The 19,748-nt window shown below is 37.5% G+C and overlaps 1 protein-coding gene across 7 annotated transcripts in view; it reads left to right on the plus strand.

The window, feature by feature from the left end:
* Nucleotides 1–19,748, plus strand: part of ATP2B1 (ATPase plasma membrane Ca2+ transporting 1) — a 130,614-nt gene that overhangs the window by 92,448 nt on the left and 18,418 nt on the right. For all 7 annotated transcript variants that reach the window (XM_073327565.1, XM_073327569.1, XM_073327570.1 and 4 more), the window contains exons 9-18: nt 1,904–2,118; nt 3,920–4,162; nt 7,307–7,548; nt 12,146–12,383; nt 13,603–13,782; nt 13,868–13,955; nt 14,228–14,334; nt 18,367–18,558; nt 18,804–19,017; nt 19,177–19,388. In XM_073327565.1, coding sequence (XP_073183666.1) covers nt 1,904–2,118; nt 3,920–4,162; nt 7,307–7,548; nt 12,146–12,383; nt 13,603–13,782; nt 13,868–13,955; nt 14,228–14,334; nt 18,367–18,558; nt 18,804–19,017; nt 19,177–19,388 — 1,931 coding nt within the window. The remainder of the gene's footprint in view (nt 1–1,903; nt 2,119–3,919; nt 4,163–7,306; nt 7,549–12,145; nt 12,384–13,602; nt 13,783–13,867; nt 13,956–14,227; nt 14,335–18,366; nt 18,559–18,803; nt 19,018–19,176; nt 19,389–19,748) is intronic.

Here is a 19,748-nt window from a genome sequence, read left to right on the forward strand (position 1 = left end):
CTGAGGAGCACTAGCCCATATTAGCATGAGAGAATAACTAGCTCCAAGGTCACCATTAGTATTATCTAAGCTAAAACTTTAAAACAGACCCTTTTTGGCAGTCAGGAGCAGCTTGTTATTTCTAGGGTTTGTTTTGTTGGGTGTATCCATAGTGTCATGTTGCATGTCCATCTTCATCTGATACTTCCGAAGGATGGTATACTAACAAATAAGATTTTTACATATGCTCTTTATTTTTTTAATATTGTAGACTAACACAACTATTCTTTCCACTCATTCCCCTTATTACTTTATCTTAAATAGCAGAGGGATAGCTGTGTTAGTCTGTATCCACAAAAACGAGGAGTCCGGTGGCACCTTAAAGACTAACAGATTTATTTGGGCATAAGCTTTCGTGCATAAAAAACCTACTTCTTCAGATGCATGGAGTGAAAATTACAGATGCAAGGATAAATATACACATAAAAATACAATATTTATCTTAAATATTTAATTTTAATAAGAGAAATGTATTTTATTTAAAAAGGTCTTAAAGACAAATGTGTCTACATAATAAAAATAAACTAGATAGTTTCAGCTCTCCTTAGAAGCATATGACAAAATAAATGCTTGGGAAACAATTGCTTATTTGATGGGATGAGAAGGCTAATTATTATGTTTATAAAGAGGAACTAGAAGGTGCACCATTTTTAAAGTAATAGATCTAAAATTACTTGTTCCTAGTTGCATTGTCCTAAAATTGTACCAAAACCATGAAAATTATTATTGAAATAGGGCATTTAACACAGGAGTCTTTCCTTGATGTATGTAGTTATGCTTATCTTATTGGAAGAGAGGAGGGAACAGATTTTTAAAATTTTCTTAGTAGTTGATGTGCAAAGGGTTCACATTCAGTTTCATTCAATAATTATACTAAAGTGTTTCATGTGCAATTCCACTTCCTCCAGGCGTTCAATGCAAGTTTTTCTTTCTAAACAATGTTTTACTTCACATTTGAGCAGCTCATTACAACTCTTTCTTCTTTGCCTTTCACTCCCTTGTTAAAATCCTTCTTCCTAGGTTGTCTTCAGTTTCTTTAAAGAGATCTCTTTCCATGCTTCTTTCTGCTTGCACTTTCCTGCTCTCACTCTGAAGAGTTCTCCTTGTTTCTCTCAATTATCTGCTCCTGTACCTGTCCCTAAAATTAATCCCATTTCTTCTCTTCCCCAGTCACTCCTTTGGCAACTTTTTTTCTATATGCATGCATGTCATTGTCCCACTAGTGTAAACTCTCCCTCTAACCCCAACTTTCTCTCCATCTACTTCCCTATCTCCCTCCTTTCATTTGCCTGTATGCTTAATCCTTATGTTGTCTAGTCCTGTCTTCAATGTATTTTCACTAACTAGCATTATGATCCCCTACAATCTAGTTTTGATTCACTCAACTGAAATTGCCCTCACCAATGTCCTGGTGTGAAATATCCAGGCCTCTTCTACATTTTCATCCTTCTTGATCAGCCTGCTATCTTCAGTGCTGTTCTTTCTCCTGAGAACTCTTCCCTTACCCATAAGTCTGTCACAGACATGCTTTGCCCTGCACCTTTGTGATGGCTCTTCCATTACTTACATTTTAATATAGAGGTATAAGAGTTTATATATCCAATACAAAATTGTATTTGTGTGTTCGGGAGCTAAGTTTACAACTGCTTTGAGAATCATCAAAATCTTGGGACTTGCTTATCTATTAAAAATCTTAAGCATAAAATTTTATTATTTTTGCCATTTTAAATAACACTTTCAGATTTTTGCATTTAATCTGAAAATGAGGGTAGTTTTTTTTAAATCTTACTTTAGATGTTATTTGTATTGTAGATAAGATGGATCTCTTTTAAATAACTGCTTATCCTTTTCTTTTTAACAAAAGGTTTGTTGATGTCTGCAATCACAGTCATTATCCTTATCTTGTATTTTGTAATTGATACCTTCTGGGTTCAGAAGCGACCTTGGCTTGCTGAATGCACACCAATTTATATTCAGTACTTTGTGAAGTTCTTCATTATTGGAGTTACAGTCCTGGTGGTGGCAGTACCAGAAGGTCTTCCACTTGCAGTCACTATTTCATTGGCTTACTCTGTAAAGGTATGTGTAAAAAGCATGCTTAAAGGTAGGTGGGCACATAAAACAGTTCTAAATCATGCAAAGCAGAAAATTCTACACTGTTAAACTGTCTTCGTTGGAGACTGAGAGAATCTTACTTCACTCATTCTCATCTGCAGTACAGTACAATGAAAAAGCATTGTTGCAAGTTGGTATCTAATCCTCTGTGCATTAATATAAGTCAGGGGTTCCTTGGGGAAGAACAATGTGAACTTAGAAATAGTCTACTTCACATGAAGTGAAGCATAGTGGTTCTGGTCCATGGACTTGGAATAGAAGGACTTCTGTCATATGTGTATGTGTGTGTAGTTTTAGCACTCCCGTATGCTTGTCATATTCATACCACAACCTATTGTACTAACTTAAAATAAAGGTGTGTGTGTTAGGATTGCACACTGAGCTATGTAAGCTTTCCTTTCTGCCACTAACACACTTGTCCAATAAGCAATTGCTAATTAGCAAATTTAAGTTGGAAATGATGCAATAATCCTTCATAGTCTGCTTAGATATGTGCCAATTCATTGTTTTCTCCTACTTCTTGAGTCAATATTGCAGAATATCTAGAGCCTACTATCTAGTATAAGGTAATTGCTACCTTGGTAAACTTCAGATTCTTAGATTTCTTTTTGTTCCAGTACAGTAGTGATGATGAAAGACTGAACACTGCTTTGAGACTGGCATAGTGCAGACAGTGACTATATGCTGCTTTTTCATACAGCTCTGCTAATGTACCTTTATTGCAACTTGCAGCAGTGTTGGTATTCCAGACCTATAGCCCACTTAACTGCCTTTTGGGAGCTAGAAAGGATTTTGAACTACTGTCTATAGGCGAAACTCGTGCACTACTTTTCTGCACCATCTGGTCTGTTTCTCTTGGCTGTTCAGTCCATTATCACAGATTTCAGTTCTTGAATGGTCAGACTTCACTGACTGACTTCAGACATTTAAATAAAATTTGTGTGACGTTCTGTCTATATTTTTGTTAGAATTCTAAGATGACTGAACAGCTGTCCTTTAAGCTAAAAGAAAATATAACAAAGTAGTTCTGCCTTGCTTTCTAGTCAGTGAAGGGAGAGCAACCTGTAATGCAAGCTGAAGTATTTAAGTTGTATGCTAATCTTACTATGAAAAAACATAAGTTAAAAATTGGGGGGAGAGGTCTCAACTTTCCTATGTTTCCTTATGTTTTGGTTTTTTCCCCCTTCTTCTCCTCTTCCCCCTCCCCCCCTTTTTTTCCCCCTTTTAGAGCGGTCGGTCGTAGTGCAACTGTCTCCTACAGCAGAGACATTCATTCATCTTTGGAAACAGCTGAATGTTCCTCTCCTGTTGATCAGTCAGGAGTAGATGCTGAACAAAATGTCTTTGCTTAGAAATGGTCTGCTCAGATCCCAGATTCTATTAGTGTAGCGATATAGCTGGTGTCTCATCTTGAGTAATTGACTTAACATTCCAGTATTGTTGACTTTACTACTTATTCACCTAAGTTTGACCTACAAATGCAGCAGAATATGGATTCTGGCTCTAATAGACATATTTAAAATGCAATTTATTGTGGCATGATATATTTGGGTATACCTTTTCTGACTGAGTTTGTATGTGTCAATATTTGGGTTGCCGACCTGAGGCACCTTTTAAAGAGGCCTGCCCTTCTGCAGGTAGGTACTAGTGCTTCCTGAAGATCGAATACCATTTTTGTTTTGTTATTTTTTAAAAAGTCAGAAGTTTTGAAAGTTGAAGCACTGGTGGTGGCTAGCTATTCATATTTGCTTTTTTTTCTTCATAGAAAATGATGAAGGATAATAATTTGGTGAGACACCTGGATGCTTGTGAAACAATGGGCAATGCAACAGCCATTTGCTCAGATAAAACTGGAACATTGACCATGAACAGAATGACAGTGGTGCAGGCTTTTGTCAGTGAAAAACATTATAAAAAAATTCCAGAACCAGATGCTATTCCTGAGAAAACTTTGGCTCATCTTGTAACAGGAATTTCTGTTAATTGTGCTTATACTTCCAAAATACTGGTAAGTGAATTTCTTTATTTTTATACAATAATAAAAAGCCATTCATCTTTAGTTCTTTAAAAAACAAAAACAAAAAACCCTGTACAAATAATGGACATATGTGGTAGCTAGCTGATTTAAATGTGTATAAACTGAGTTGATGGTGAGGTACCTTTTAGCCTTACTGTAATTTAAGACACCCCAATATTTCAGTTGGCTTGGGAACCACTCAAGCCTTAACCACTATAACAATAACCACTGGCTTATTTTACAGTTGGCATTATTTTGCATTGGTGATTCAGAAATGCACTCTTCAAGAAGCTGACGTTCTTATAATACCTTATTCTTAGATAAACTTATGAATTTTGTTTTACAGGTTAGGGACTGTCTTCTCTGTTTGGAAAGCATCTAGCACACTTTGGGTGCTACCATAATATAAACATGTGAGAGCCGTATAGTGTGTTCGCTAGATATAATGAAATGCAAGCACAAATAGTGGCTTCATTTAATTAATCAGTTTTTTTTATTCCTGGATAATATAATGTTAGTAGAATAAATGAATAGATTAAGGGGCAATAATATGCATCATTATTCATAACTTGATTCCTTTTCATTATATTGAGCATTTGTGAAATGAATATTTCAGTACCTGTATCACAAATCTGTTGCACAACTTGATATTCACATAAATATAAATATTGCACTTTTTTTTTTTTAGTTTTACTTTTTGTCTAGCAGTTTAATGGTGGGATCCACTTACCTGATTCATATACACACCACGAATCATGATCTCAGGCGATATTACATGACATATATAATAAGGAAAAATGTTGAGGTTGCTTTCTGAGTAGACAAAGTGTGAAGCATATAGCAGAGCATGGCTTACTTGCCTTAAATACTCCAGCCAATTACATAAGTTTGCATCAGTACCCATCTGTATGTTACGGAATATCAACTCTATAATACATAGCTAAATTAAAACTTTTTCTGTGAAAAAGATACGTTTGTTACCCGTACAGAAAATTTTCAGAAAGTAGCCAGTATGGAGAGAGCGATATCAAGAGCACAGTAGGTGCGTATGAGTGGCTCAGTGTTGAGGTTCATGCCAAGAATATGCATTGCTCTAGTTTGTCTTGTGCGGATGGTTCAGGACCTATAATATGCTTGCAGAGGAAGAGTGATTTTTGGAGGGAAAAATAGGAAACAACCCTTATGAATAATATTGTTGTTACTGTACGTGTAAAAAGGAAAGTTGCTCTAAACCTTTTGCTATATCCAGTAACAGAGAAAAGAGGCATCACAATATCTTATCCAGATCCAAGCTACAATTTTTAACTCACTAGCATCTTAGTATTCTAGAATCTGTGAAAAATACTAAACCATCTGCTTGTTGAAGTTGTTAATGTTATATGTGTCTTGTTAATCTGCAAGAGCATGTCTTCTAATTTGAATAGGCAAATGTTGTCCAAAATATAGTAACTGTATATTAAGGCTAGTTGACATCAACTAGTGAAAAACTTCGAAAAGACTTTGATTTATTTTTTAAAAGCACGACATAAAATGGGTTAACTGATATGGAAAACTTAAATGGGGAATCTTCTACCAATTGGAAGTGTTTCTAGTGGGTCCGCCAGGGATCTGCTAATCAATACTTTTATCGATGTGGAAGAATATATAAAGAGGTTGGTAAAATTTGCAGATGACATAAATTGGTGGAGTGGTAAATAATGGTGGGAATAGATCAGGGTAATGCAGACCAATCTAGATTGCTTGGTAAGGTGGGCTCATTTGAACACTGTGTGTTTGATGCAGCCAAATGCCAGGTCCTACATCTAGGAATAAAGAATGTAGATCCCCCTTAAGATTCAGCAGTGTATCTTGGGGGAGTGAGGGTGGAAAGTGACTCCAAAAAGTATTTAGGGATTTCAGTGGGTAACCAACTGAACATGAACATGAACTTACAATGCAATGCTATAGCTAAGAGGACAAGCTTCTTCACATAATGCAGTTAATCATGGAACTTGTTGCCAGGCGATGTTGTGAAGGCCAAAAGAATAACTGGGTTCAAAAAAGAATTAGATGAGTTCATGGAGAATAGGTTCATCAGTAGCTATTAGTCAGGATGTCCAGGGGCACAACCTCATGCTCTGGGTGTGCCTAAATCTCTGACTGCAAGAAGTGGGGTTGGATGACACAGGATGGTTCACTCAATAATTGCTTAGTTCTGTTCATTCCCTCTGAAGCATCTGGCCCTGGCCACTGTTGGAAGACAGGACACTGGACTAGACAGACCATTGGTCTGACCCTGTATGGCCATTCTTTTGTGATCTTTGGCTATATAAGTAGAGGAATAGTGAGTAGGAATAATGAGGTGGTACTGTCCCTATATATGGCATTAGTGGGACCAGTATTGGAAAATGGTCCCAAGTTCTGGTGTCAGCACTTCAAAACGGATTCTGAAAAGTTGGAAAGGGTTCAGAAAAGAGCTAAAAATAGTTTGAGGTCTGCAAAAGATGCCTGACAATCAGACTTAAGTATAATATAGTTAGTTTAGAGAAGGTTAATGGGTGACTTTATCATGGCCTGTAAGTACCTACAAGGGGAAGAGATTTCATAGTAATAGGCTCTTCAATCTATCAGAAGAAGACCTTATGAGTCAATGTTTGGAATGCAAAATAAAACAAATTTGAAGCAGAAATAACTTTAACAATGAGGGTAATTAAGAATTGGAACAACTTACCTTTGAATGTGGGCGATTCTCTGTCATTTGTAGTCTTTAAAGCAAAAGTTGGATATTTTTCCATAAAGATGTTGTCACTTGAACAGAAGTTACGGGATCGGATGCAGAAACTATTGGGTGAGATTCTTTGACCTGTTACAGGACATCTGACTAAAAGATCATAAATGGTCTCTTCCTGGCTTGCAATTTATGAAAGCTGCTGATTTCTTTTCTCTTTGATGAGGACATTTATAAATACAGATTTTTTTTAACACTTGTAATAAGTGACTTTGATTTACAAATTCAGCAATTCATAAGTGGGGTATATCTGGTTCTAGGATGGGGTAATAACTTCACTTCTAATGCTCTTAAATTTTCAGTTTTCTAATAATGGAGTACTGTATTCTGCAAACTAAAAAAGAATTGAATTTTTTTTTTTTTAACAGCCTCCTGAAAAAGAAGGTGGCCTACCACGTCATGTTGGTAATAAAACAGAATGTGCCTTGCTGGGATTGCTTCTGGATTTAAAACGAGATTATCAGGATGTAAGAAATGAAATACCAGAAGAAGCACTGTACAAAGTATACACCTTCAACTCAGTCAGAAAATCAATGAGTACAGTGTTAAAAAATTCTGATGGCAGTTTTCGGATATTCAGCAAGGGTGCCTCTGAGATAGTTCTTAAAAAGTAAGATTAATGCAACTCTTGAATTACTATCTCTAGTAGACTTTTTTAAAATGTTATGTATATGTAATTGACAGATGAATCAGATAATCTTTTTATCTTCGCATTTGAGAACAGTAAAACTGTTAAACTATACCATACAAAAGTACAGGCTCTTCTATGTATTGGCTGCCACCAATGCAGGTTTGGGGATATACTCCTTTCTCCTGTTAGTCAAGAAAGTGACAACCAACTGTAACAAAGACTTATTTCCTACTTCCCTGAGAGCTGCTCTTACTATATTTTGCCTTTTTCACACAACTGCTTTTTCCTATTTCAGTGAAGCAGGAAAACAGTAAACTAGGTTTCTTTTCCTTTTCCTTCCCTATAATCACATTGCAGAAGAAGGAAAACTTGCATAAAAGCTGAAGTGTGGTGCAGGCAATGGCACGCTTCTTCTTATGTCTAAGCAACCTCTGAATCTGCTTTTGAGACGGGAAGCAGGTAAGTGGGCAGAGCAGAAGGCTAGTCACAACCACAGTGCTATGGATTTAGGCTCAAGCAAAGTGGAAACTCTCTAGATGTGAGACGATTGCCCCAAAATTCTCAAAATGCTTGCTAGACAGAAATAGAACCAACAAACCATTACAACCCCCCCACTGAAGGTAAGTTTCAACCACCAGCCTGAGAACAATTATGTATTCCTTTTACAAAATAAATAAAGCCTCTCTGAAACTGAAGACAGGCTTGGCTTCTTCCATTCTGTGTGTCAGTGATTTTGTTGCAGGTGCATCAGCCCTCTCATCAGTTGTCCTCATTCTTCCCTGGACAGTGTCAGAAGAGGTGAGAAGTGAATGGGACCAGAAAGCAAGTTCACTTTGACATTCATGCGCCTGAGAAATCCCTCACCCTACTTTTAGACCATTGGATGTCTTGTCACTAGTTGGTTGCTATGCGTCGTGTTTCCCACCCAGCTGTGAACAGCTGACACGGGCAATGGCTAACTTTTTAGGGAAAGATCGTGCCTCTTGTCAGGCATAGATCCAGAACATGACATCAGCCCAGTCAAGCCTTCCGAGGATGAGAATAAACAAAAGTTAGGCCCCCTATATCAAGTGTGAAAGTTCTGATTCAGTCATGATAGTTGATTGAGTTCACTGCTCTAAACATTAAGTTTCTGTGACCAAAAGGAAACTACTCCCTCATGCTTGGCAGCTAATGCCCCCAAACTAAGATGATTTTTCTGATCTGTTTTGTTTCCTCTGCATCAGTTTCAGCATCTAGTGATAATGTAACTGACCAGCTAACTCATAAGATTTTAAAGCTGTATCCACAACTCTAGGATTCAGACTTTTCCCAAGCAGATGTCAGTCTGAAGAAACTCTTCTGTCCTTCAAGAGGCATGCAGAACCTGACCTATGTAGGATCTCTTTGGGATTTTTCCTTGAGATGTGGAGTTCTTAATCTTCCATGGAGGAATGGGAAAACTTGAGCCATTCTCCAGAAAGAGAGAGCCAGGTTGCCAAAACTAGACTGAGATCCTGTCTCCTTGAAAAGAAAGCAGTCTGTTACCAGAACTAGTTTTATTCTCTAGTATCTGCTAGAGCATTTTTAAAAGCTTGTGTATATATAATGGACCTGTATCATATCCTCACTGTCTTATCAGGGCTTGATCCAGGAGAAAGTGTCAGGGAGCTGTTGCAAACTACAAATTTTATCCTGTTGGACTGGTAGTGAACAATGCTCCTAGATCAAACTGGTCAACATGGGCATTCTTGTAGGTAGATCAGTAATCTCTTACTACTGAAAGATAAAATTGAAATCCTTCCTCCTCTCTCTCTATTTTAGTGTGTCAATAGCTAGAAGTAAATTCTGTGTTTCTCTGGTCACTTCGGCACAATGTGGATGTAGCCATTGACACAGGTTTGTTCCACACATTGATTTCAAGCTAAATTTCATCTACAGAGTATCACAAATCATGACTACCTAATTGCTGACAGTTAAAATGTTCTCTGGCCTCATTCTTTCCATGTTGGACAATTGAAATAGTCTCTCCACTAGAGTACTAGGACCTACCCTTATCCAGATTTAAACAGTGTGGCTCTTTTTTCATTCCTGGTTTTTTTTTTTCATGAGCTTCTGTTCTACGTGCCAAATTGGAAGTAGGGTTGGAACCTCTGGCCGGGGTGGGAGAGAGGGAACATGAAAACTTAGATGGAATTGGAAGTTACCTGAGTAGCTGAAAACCTAGAATTACTCCACAGTCTTGTGAAAAGTAACAGAAGAAAATAGCAGGTAAGGAAATCTATCTAGTATGCCAGAATAATACTGTAAGTAATCTCTGGATTATTATTTTTTTGGTAACTACTTAACCAGTGACTTCCCAACTCCATCCACCTTGCTCTTTCTATAAGTATTAGCAGGAGCTTGATTCCCTCATCACCTCCTTAAATATTTTTAAGACCTTTCTTGGAAGGTAAGGAAAATCGTAAATTTTTATCGACTTAAACATTTTATCTTATGGCATTGTGAATTTGTGATTTGAATGTTTCATAGCTTTTGTTTAAGTAATAAAATTTTGCCAATATTTAAATATACAACAGTTGTGCATCTTTCCTTCTTCACCTTGCTTCTAGCCTCAACAAGTCTTGAGGTAGTTAGTGAATGTTCTGTTTGTTGACAAGTATTGAGTTAAATGTGTAGTTTGTTAGACGGTAGCCTTTTAGGAATTTAACATAGTTTTCAAATATGCTTTTTGGGACACCTGAAATTCAGATTTTGGCTGCAATGGGGGTAGGGAATTGTTGAGTCATTTGGTACTTTAGAATGTTGTATGTAATAAAGATGCTTTTTAAGTATTAAGTCATACTTATGCTTCTGGAGTTAGTGTATATTTATTGTACTGTATTGCAATGCAGTTGAGATGCATATTTGAAGTCTTACGTGGATTTTTTTTTTATAGTGCTTTGCTGGTTGAGGAGGAAGCACGTTTATTTTTGTATTTCCTGGCAATGAGAAATCAAACTCTTCTACTGTCAGAAATACACCTAACATTTCTTTCCTCACTAGTCAGATCCTCTAAACTTCTTTCTGAAAGAAATTACCTGCTGATTTTAAAACCACTAGGAGTCCTTGTGGCACCTAAGAGACTAACAAATGAATTTGGGCATGAGCTTTCGTGGGCTAAAACCCACTTCATCAGATGCATGGAGTAGAAAATACACTCCATGCATCTGATGAAGTGGGTTTTAGCCCATGAAAGCTTATGCCCAAATTTGTTAGGGTCTAAGGTGCCACAAGGACTCCTCATTCTTTTTGCTGATACAGACTAATATGGCTACTACTCTGAAACCTGCTGATTTTAGTGAATGTTTTTTACATTCATTGTAACTGTTAAACTGTGTGGAAAAACTTTTTCACTAAGAGGGTGGTGAAACACTGGAATGCGTTACCTAGGGAGGTGGTAGAATCTCCTTCCTTAGAGGTTTTTAAGGTCAGGCTTGACAAAGCCCTGGCTGGGATGATTTAACTGGGAATTGGTCCTGCTTCGAGCAGGGGGTTGGACTAGATGACCTTCTGGGGTCCCTTCCAACCCTGATATTCTATGATTCTATACTATATCATTTGGATCAGTTTGTGCTATATTATAATATTTCAAGAGATCAAGGAATAAACCTATGAAGTGATAAACTGCTTTTGAGCTATTGTAATACTTTCCTTTGTAGTCTAACTAAAGAGAACTTGCAGTTCAGTTAACAGATTGTTGGCACTGTCTTACTTGTTGCAGGTAGGGAGAGGTCACTTGTTCACTGCTAAATGTTTATCAACTCACTACCAACTTTTCTGGAAATCCTGAGAATATATACAGACCGTTCAAAACACAAGGGCACCCAGGGCATGGGGGAGGGTATAACTTGAACACAAGAAAAAACATGTAGTTGTAAAGTTCAGACTTGCAAAAATAATAGGTCTGAAGCTAATATTAGAAATATAATTCTTATAAAAACCTCTATGAAAATCACTGCAGTTTGGTCTGATAACTGCCTGGAAGACATTTTGGTGTTAGACCAAATTAAGTACCACATACATTGATAAGCTCAATTGATTTAAATCCTACTCCTATACCAGCTGAAACATTGGACCTTGTTCTCATATTGCTCAAGAGCTAGATTTCTTAATGCTCACTCTGACTAGCTGAGTCTATCTAAATACCAGTTTAGAAAGGTTTCATTCTTTGAAGGTAATATTAGTTCATGCACACTCTCACCCACCATAACTGCTGCGGCTTTTGGGCATTGTTTTGTGCTGTGGAGCACCCCACTGTCAATCTCTCACTGAACACAGAAGTACAACACAGACAGATGTATTAACTTTCAATTTATGCCATTTTAAGTGCCTGCAAAATATAGTACTTATATGGGGCTGGGGAGTTAATGTAAGGTTGACACCACCTTCCTTGGCCTTTTGGAGGGACTCAAAAACATTTTCCTTTGAGAAAAATGATTAGTTATGCCTGAGAGCATTACAATTTCATTTTATCAGGAGTTTAAGTATGTGGTTCTGAATCTTACTGTAAACTAAATACTTTGGTATTTATTCACCCCTTCCATTCTTTTTTTAGGTGCTTCAAAATATTGAGTGCTAATGGTGAACCAAAGGCATTCAGACCTAGGGACCGTGATGATATTATAAAAACTGTGATTGAACCTATGGCCTCTGAGGGACTCAGAACTATATGTCTAGCATTCAGAGACTTCCCAGCAGGAGAACCTGAGCCAGAGTGGGATAATGAAAATGATATTGTCACTGGTCTTACATGCATTGCTGTTGTAGGGATTGAAGATCCTGTGAGGCCTGAGGTAGGAAGAACTGTGAATTCATTGTAACTGTTAAACTGTATTTTTGGTAAAATAAATCTTCACCTATATCAGTTTGTTAGGCTTCTGGATTCCTGACATTCTTTATAGGACTGTTTGCCAAAAGAGATTCTCATTTATATACAGTGCTTAAGACTAGATGTTGCTTATGTGATAAAAGGTGATCCAGGAACCTAGTGGAAGTGTCATAGATGTAGACTATAAATATAGAATAATTAAGACTTTCATATTGCTAGTGTGTTCTTGGAGCCCTCTACAATGACCTAGAAGGCAAATGAAACAGTCAGTAAGCACTCAGTAGTAAAGAATGTGTTCACAAACTTGGACATTAGAAACAACATTATTTAGGAACAAATAATATTGGCCATTGTATTCTGTATCTCCTTTTTAAAAAAAAGCTTTTTATAGGGTCTCAATCACCAGAGGTAAGGAAAGAAGACATCTCCTTTGTAGATCTTTTCAGGAGAACAGTTCCTCTTCACAATGCATTTAAGTATAAGCAATAGGTATAAGAACAAATCCCAAGGTGGGATTTGAGTCCAATCATCTGGTTGAAAAGTGAGCACTACCAACTGTAGCATACTGACAATTAGAAACAATGGGGAAATCATAAAACACGCAGAGAATAAAATACTGGTATTTGTTTTTGTAAACCTTAAGACCAGAGCTTACTAACGTGGCATGAGGCTCTTTGCAGATGCTTAAGGTATAAGATTTATTTCATAGCAGTGCAATAATGGTCACTTGCGGGTATCCAACAGAAGAGGCCCTTTAAGTGATAACTAAAGAAAACAAATGTATTTGAAAATTAAATTTTATGGGGAAAAGAAGTCTGTGGATGGACATGTGGATTATTGATGTTAGAACACCAGCTTTGGTTGGGTCAGCTGTTGGGGATTGAACAAAGAACCTTGATCTGAAGGACCTCTACTACTTGAGGCGAAGGCCATTATCTCAGAGGCCGTGAAATACTTGTAAGCTTCTTTATGCAGTCCAGCACTAGAGGTGGCCATATAGTCACATTGTGTTACTATGGGTCATGTCAAGAATACAGTGCATCGTTTTTCAGTAGTAGAATTTGGCCCTCCAAATTCCTATTACTGTAATCACCCATTACTTTATTTGGTGGTGCTAGGACAAGTACTAGGCAATCAACATGAAAGCTACAATAACAAGTTTTTGGGTTTTTTTGCATAAACAGGTGCCAGATGCAATAAAAAAATGCCAGCGTGCTGGTATAACTGTGCGTATGGTCACTGGTGATAACATTAACACTGCTCGTGCTATTGCTTCAAAATGTGGCATTTTGAATCCTGGTGAAGACTTCATATGCCTAGAGGGCAAAGACTTCAACAGACGAATACGTAATGAAAAAGGAGAGGTGAGTCTATTTTTTCAGTAGGTTTGTATTTGTCTTTTTTAGTGTTTTACTTGTACAGTATAACTAGTCTGCATTCTTTGTACAGATAGAGCAAGAGCGAATAGATAAGATTTGGCCAAAGCTTCGTGTGCTTGCAAGATCTTCACCCACTGACAAACACACATTGGTAAAAGGTAAAGCGTATGTTCATTTAATATTTAAAAAATTCAAAATGCAAGTTTTACTGGACTCAGGCTTTTTAAAAAACTAAATTAGGCTTGCCCATTGTATCTGTTAAAATTTGATGAGCTCAGTACTTGAGGTCATGTCTCACATCCCAGTCCTTTCACCTAAGGCCCATCTTACCTAAGTATTATGCATAAACACAGAGCACTACAGTCAGGTTGCCCCACAGACTTGTAATTACCAATGCTGAAATTCAAATCTTTGTGTGCTTTCATTTTAGGTATAATTGACAGCACTGTCACAGAGCAGAGACAAGTTGTAGCTGTAACTGGAGATGGTACTAATGATGGTCCAGCATTGAAGAAAGCAGATGTTGGCTTTGCCATGGTATGGACTCTAGTCTCTTTTACTTTCAGTGTTTAAAAACTAACTTTGGTTTTTTTAGCCCTTTTTAGCTAAAGCATGTGAGTGTCATATGTGAATTGACAAAGCTGAACAAATTTGCTTGTAGCTTGGTAGCCCACTGAGCTACCAAAAGTAGGATTGACAGCTACCGCTTCCCACACTTTTTTTTTTTTAATTTTCTTCAGATTTCCTTACCTTTCAACCTAAGGTTCAGGTTTTCAGCTGTAGAGAATGGTGATGCGTTCTTGTGTCATAAGATGCTGAATAGAATCTACTTAAAAGCATAGGTCTCCAATCAGTTTTAATAATTGCAAATCAAGCTGGTTTTATGCAAACATTCATTGCTACCTCTTCTGCTCCTTTTGTCATGAAATTCAGTGGTATTGTAATTTGATGCTTGTCAAGGTGCCTAAAATGAGATCAGTTGCAACACACTGATCAAATTGTTTTCTATAGAAATAATCTTCGATCAACAACATAGCTTGTTGCAGCTTTGACTGGAAGAAACAAATCATTTCTAAAATTTACCAAGGATATTTTCCTCCAGTACTTCAATGATCTCTGCTTTATAATTTTATCTAAAGTTGACCTGTTAGAGGTGAAAAGTTAAATGAGTTTTGTGAGGAACTGGAAGCTCTGAGGGGCCAAAAAGTATCAGATACAAAGGATGTTGGGTCTTCAGTCAGAGCAGTGTTTTGTATATCCCATGGCCCACTGCATGTGGAGGCACCCTCAAAGAACAGAGACCAGGTCTTTGGCCACAGATTCCCTCCAAGATTCTCTTTCTAAAAGATGTGATCTAATCCAAACAAGAATTATTTCAGGGCAGTTCTATGAGCCAGCATTATGCAGAAGGTCAGACTAGATGATCAGTTGTCCCTTCTGGCCTTAAAATCTATGTATAAGCTATGATTGATAGAGGATTGTGGAAACTTGAACACTGAACTTTCAAAATCCTCCTGTCCAAGTGACCATATGCATCAGACCTTGACTGGGAGATAATATAGAGAGTTTCTATACTTGGTGAGCTGCTTCCCTATAGTAGTCCAAGCTTTAGAAACTTCCAGAAAACAAATACATTTGTGATGCACCAGGTGGGGATTTGAGGTAGTGTCCCAAAACTGTGGTCTGATTTGAATCAGTTGGACCACAGCATCAACAAAAAAGGAAAAAAAGATCTTCCTCTGTTGGGAAAGCTTGAAGTGTGGGACTGGGCAGTATCTTGCCAGGTACTTGTACTATCCAGTTTCCTAGTGCAAAAGGAAAATAGGCTTACCCATTGAGTCATACTGCATTACAATTGCTTGATCTTACTGAGTGGGAATGCACTAAATTGTTGGCTTTCTATGTATGCTAACCTTAAAGAATGGAGAGGAGATATGGGTTACATGATCCTGATAATCCCACAGTATTAAAGACTAATTTTGTTTCCACTTATATTGGCCATTGAAATCTCCAGTATAGTTGGACCCTTTCTTTTCAACTGTGATCATCCAAATCCAGGCATCTCTTCATACTAGAATCTGGTAACTGTACCTGTCTGGCTAGATCCTGAGAGGGTAGAGAGCAGCTGGATTGCAACCTTAAATTCTCCAAGATGAATTTTCCATAGCTTACTAATAAGTTCCAAGCCTGTTTTGATTCAGATATTAATTTTGGACTGAATGTCTCAGGATTAGCTAATGTAGGTAAAACTCCATATCATATGTCTATCGCAGGTGACTGATTGGAATTCATTACTACCAGATGGATGTTTAATCTACTTGATGAGTTTGGTCTCAGTCCCCAATTGGCTGACTACATGACACCCAAGGCTGCTTTTCAGAAACAGGAGCTGAAGAGTTGGGCTCCCAAATCCATTTTTAATTTTAGCTCTGACTAATATTATAGATAGAGGCCCTCGTTGATGAAAAGAAATAAGGATTTGAATGGGAAGGGAGACTGAACTAATTCTTTCACTCCTCAAGGTGGGCCTGCTTGTCAGGTTTGAGGAACAATGATGACGCCGTAAGGAGAAGCTTGCATTACTTCATGTTGTACTTCTGTGGATAAACCAAAAAGAGTTACTTTCTAGGACTTCCAGTTGATACCCTTTGACTAAAACTGTCATGTGCTAAAAGATAAAATAACTTCATATGATTATATGAAACCACTTGATTATTTTCTATGTCTGGGATTAACATCCTTCTTTATTTGGCACCTATTTCATCTTTCCTTGGACATTTTTCTAGCTTCTAATTTATGTTCAGTTATTTATTAACCAATTTTATTTTTAACTAATTTAAATTAACTTTCACATTACGAAGACCATTCATTTTACATTACTTAATGTAAGATAAATTCACTGTTCCAAAGTCTTACAAGAGAGGCATGGAATTGCAGTTGAGTAAGGCTGTGGAGAATATGAGTGGATTCCTGGAATTAGAATGCACTAGATCAGGGGTGGGCAAACTACGGCCTGTGGGCCAGATGCGGCCCATCAGAGCTTTGGATCCAGCCCACAGGATTGCCACCCTTTGGCACCACGAGCCCTGCACCTTCCGGGAGCAGCACGGGGCCAGGGCAAGCAGGCAGGGAGCCTGCCCGGGCCCTGGTGCATGCCACTGTCACCCCGGAGTTGCTCCAGATAAGCGGCGCCGGGCCGGAGCCCTCATCCCAAACCCCTCCTGCACCCCAACTCCCTGCCCTGAGCCCCCTGCCTGCACCCCAACCCCCTGCCTGCACCCCAACCCCCTGCTGCACAGGACCGTACTACTACACTCTCTGATGGCTCAGAAAGACTTAATACTATTACTATACTTCAGCCGTTTCAACCAACTATGCTGGTTGGGGAGCCACATAAGCTTAGATAATAAATGTCTGTGTGGTGTCTCATTATTGAGAAAATACACAGACAAGTCTGTCATTTTGTGTAATTATTTCACCGTTTTATACTCTTTAGAAAACAAGAACAGAAAGTGTCTGCTCTGATTGAGACTTAGTGTAGTTATGTTTTACCTGTGCAGCACCTTTAGAGAGGCTCCTTTAAATATTACTACACCATAGATGGATTACAGCACACCTAAGCTGCTAAACTATAGTTTATATTTCTGAGAGATACTTTACAGGGACAGTTTTACAATGAGGATGGCAGAGCATGAATAGTACTTAAGACACTGTCATGATTTTGCTATAACTTATCAGGAGAAGCACTGTGGAGCATGAATCTCTAGCACAGTGAGGATTTTTTTTTTCAATATTACCAATCCATTGCCAACAAATAATGAATGAAATAAAAAAGACACGAAGTTTAAAGATTCTGGCTTTCACTAAAACAGCAACTGATGGCTATCTTGATATTTGTGCTGGTATACATGGTAGCAAACAGACTGCTCCTGTAATAAAGCATTTAGTAAAGATAATCTGAGAGCATAAGTTAACTGGGCAGTGAAATAAAACTTTGATGGGAAAACTACCTTAACTTTTATAATTTCTGTACTGGATTGCCCAAGCTATTCACCTGCTTAAAACAATAAATAAAAAATAACTGTTTCCTCAATGCAGATACATGTGGCTTTTTTTAACCATGTCAGGAGGTCAGGTTTATCTAATGGTTCAAATTAAAAACTGAAGAGATGCTTAAACTAAACAAAAGGATGATTTATTGTTTGAGCACATAAGAGCTTAATCTGATTAAGCATATAAAATGTGTTTATCCCTTGGTACCTGCCTCAGTAAAGTACTACTTCAACTTTTGTATCTTACTGTTAATTTTAAATACGTATCAACTTCGGTGTCTTTAACTTGTTAGAATTTCAGTCTTGCATTTCAATTTTGCACGTCTTCAGACCTTTAAGAAACAATGACTTTTGTTCTCCAAAAGTGAGTTTATTGTATGCCTAATATTCTAGTATATTGTACTTTTCCTTAATTGAAAGTTGTGTAGTAGAAATGTAATTATTATGCTAAATATGCTAGATAGCAGTTATTCCTGCTGTTTTGATTCAGTTGTCCTATGTATGTTCTTCCTAACAGGGTATTGCTGGAACAGATGTAGCTAAAGAAGCTTCTGATATTATTCTCACAGATGATAACTTCACAAGCATTGTTAAAGCCGTTATGTGGGGACGAAATGTTTATGACAGTATCTCCAAATTTCTTCAGTTCCAGCTTACTGTCAATGTCGTAGCAGTAATTGTTGCTTTCACAGGAGCATGTATTACACAAGTAGGTACTGGTGGTAGTTAGTTTCAACTAATTTAAGATTTGAAAACATGTGCTTCTTTAACTCTTGCATACGGAAATCTTTTCAAAGTCACCATTTTGTATGCTGTCCTAAAGAATGTACTGCTCTTCAAAGCAATACACCAAATTTCCATGTAGGAAATGTTTGTTTTTTTTTAATGGCTGCAACTTGTTCATTTCTAGGATATTTATTGTGTTATCTATTAGGAAACATATCCTTTTTATAGGATTCTCCACTTAAAGCTGTGCAGATGTTGTGGGTAAATCTCATAATGGACACATTAGCATCTCTTGCTCTGGCAACGGAACCACCTACCGAATCTCTCTTGCTGCGGAAACCTTATGGTAGAAATAAACCTTTGATCTCACGCACAATGATGAAGAATATTTTGGGTCATGCAGTCTATCAACTTGTGGTAGTCTTTACACTCCTGTTTGCTGGTAAGAGTATTATAAAAGCTTTGCTCATTTTCTAGAAGTTAAAGCTAATTTATGATGGCATTTCAATCTTAGTCATGTTAACCCTGACCTTTTTAATATTTTGATTCTAATTGTGTATCTTTTTGTTAATTCATGATACTGAAATGTCTTATTACACAGGTGAAAAAATTTTCGATATTGATAGTGGGCGAAATGCACCTCTGCACGCTCCTCCTTCGGAGCACTACACTATTGTTTTCAACACATTTGTGATGATGCAACTTTTTAATGAAATCAATGCCCGGAAAATCCATGGTGAAAGAAATGTTTTTGAAGGAATCTTCAACAATGCTATCTTCTGTATTATTGTTCTGGGCACGTTTATTGTGCAGGTAGGTAATTGAAGATTTTAGTTAAATATTGTTAATCACATTTAATTTATTTGCTGCTGGTGAAGCTGCACTTAAAAGCCTATCAACATGTCCAGAGAATGTTGTGTTAGGTTTCTGTATCTGTAAACGCGAACAGCTTTGTTTGTCAACACGGGAGGAAAGGTTGGTTCAAATAGACCATTTTAAATTGAGCTTTAAAACTTGGTTACAGATGTCAATTTTGAGCCTAAAATACTGAAGTTTCCCATTATGGAAATTGGTACTTTGAAATCTGACCTTGAAGAGTTATGTACCTAAGTGTGTTCTAAACGTAAGTCACCCATTGCCAGAACACTTGTAAAGTGTTGTATCTTCCTATAT

The sequence above is a fragment of the Lepidochelys kempii genome, chromosome 1 (assembly GCF_965140265.1).
Source record: "Lepidochelys kempii isolate rLepKem1 chromosome 1, rLepKem1.hap2, whole genome shotgun sequence".
Classification (NCBI taxonomy): Eukaryota; Metazoa; Chordata; order Testudines; family Cheloniidae; genus Lepidochelys; species Lepidochelys kempii.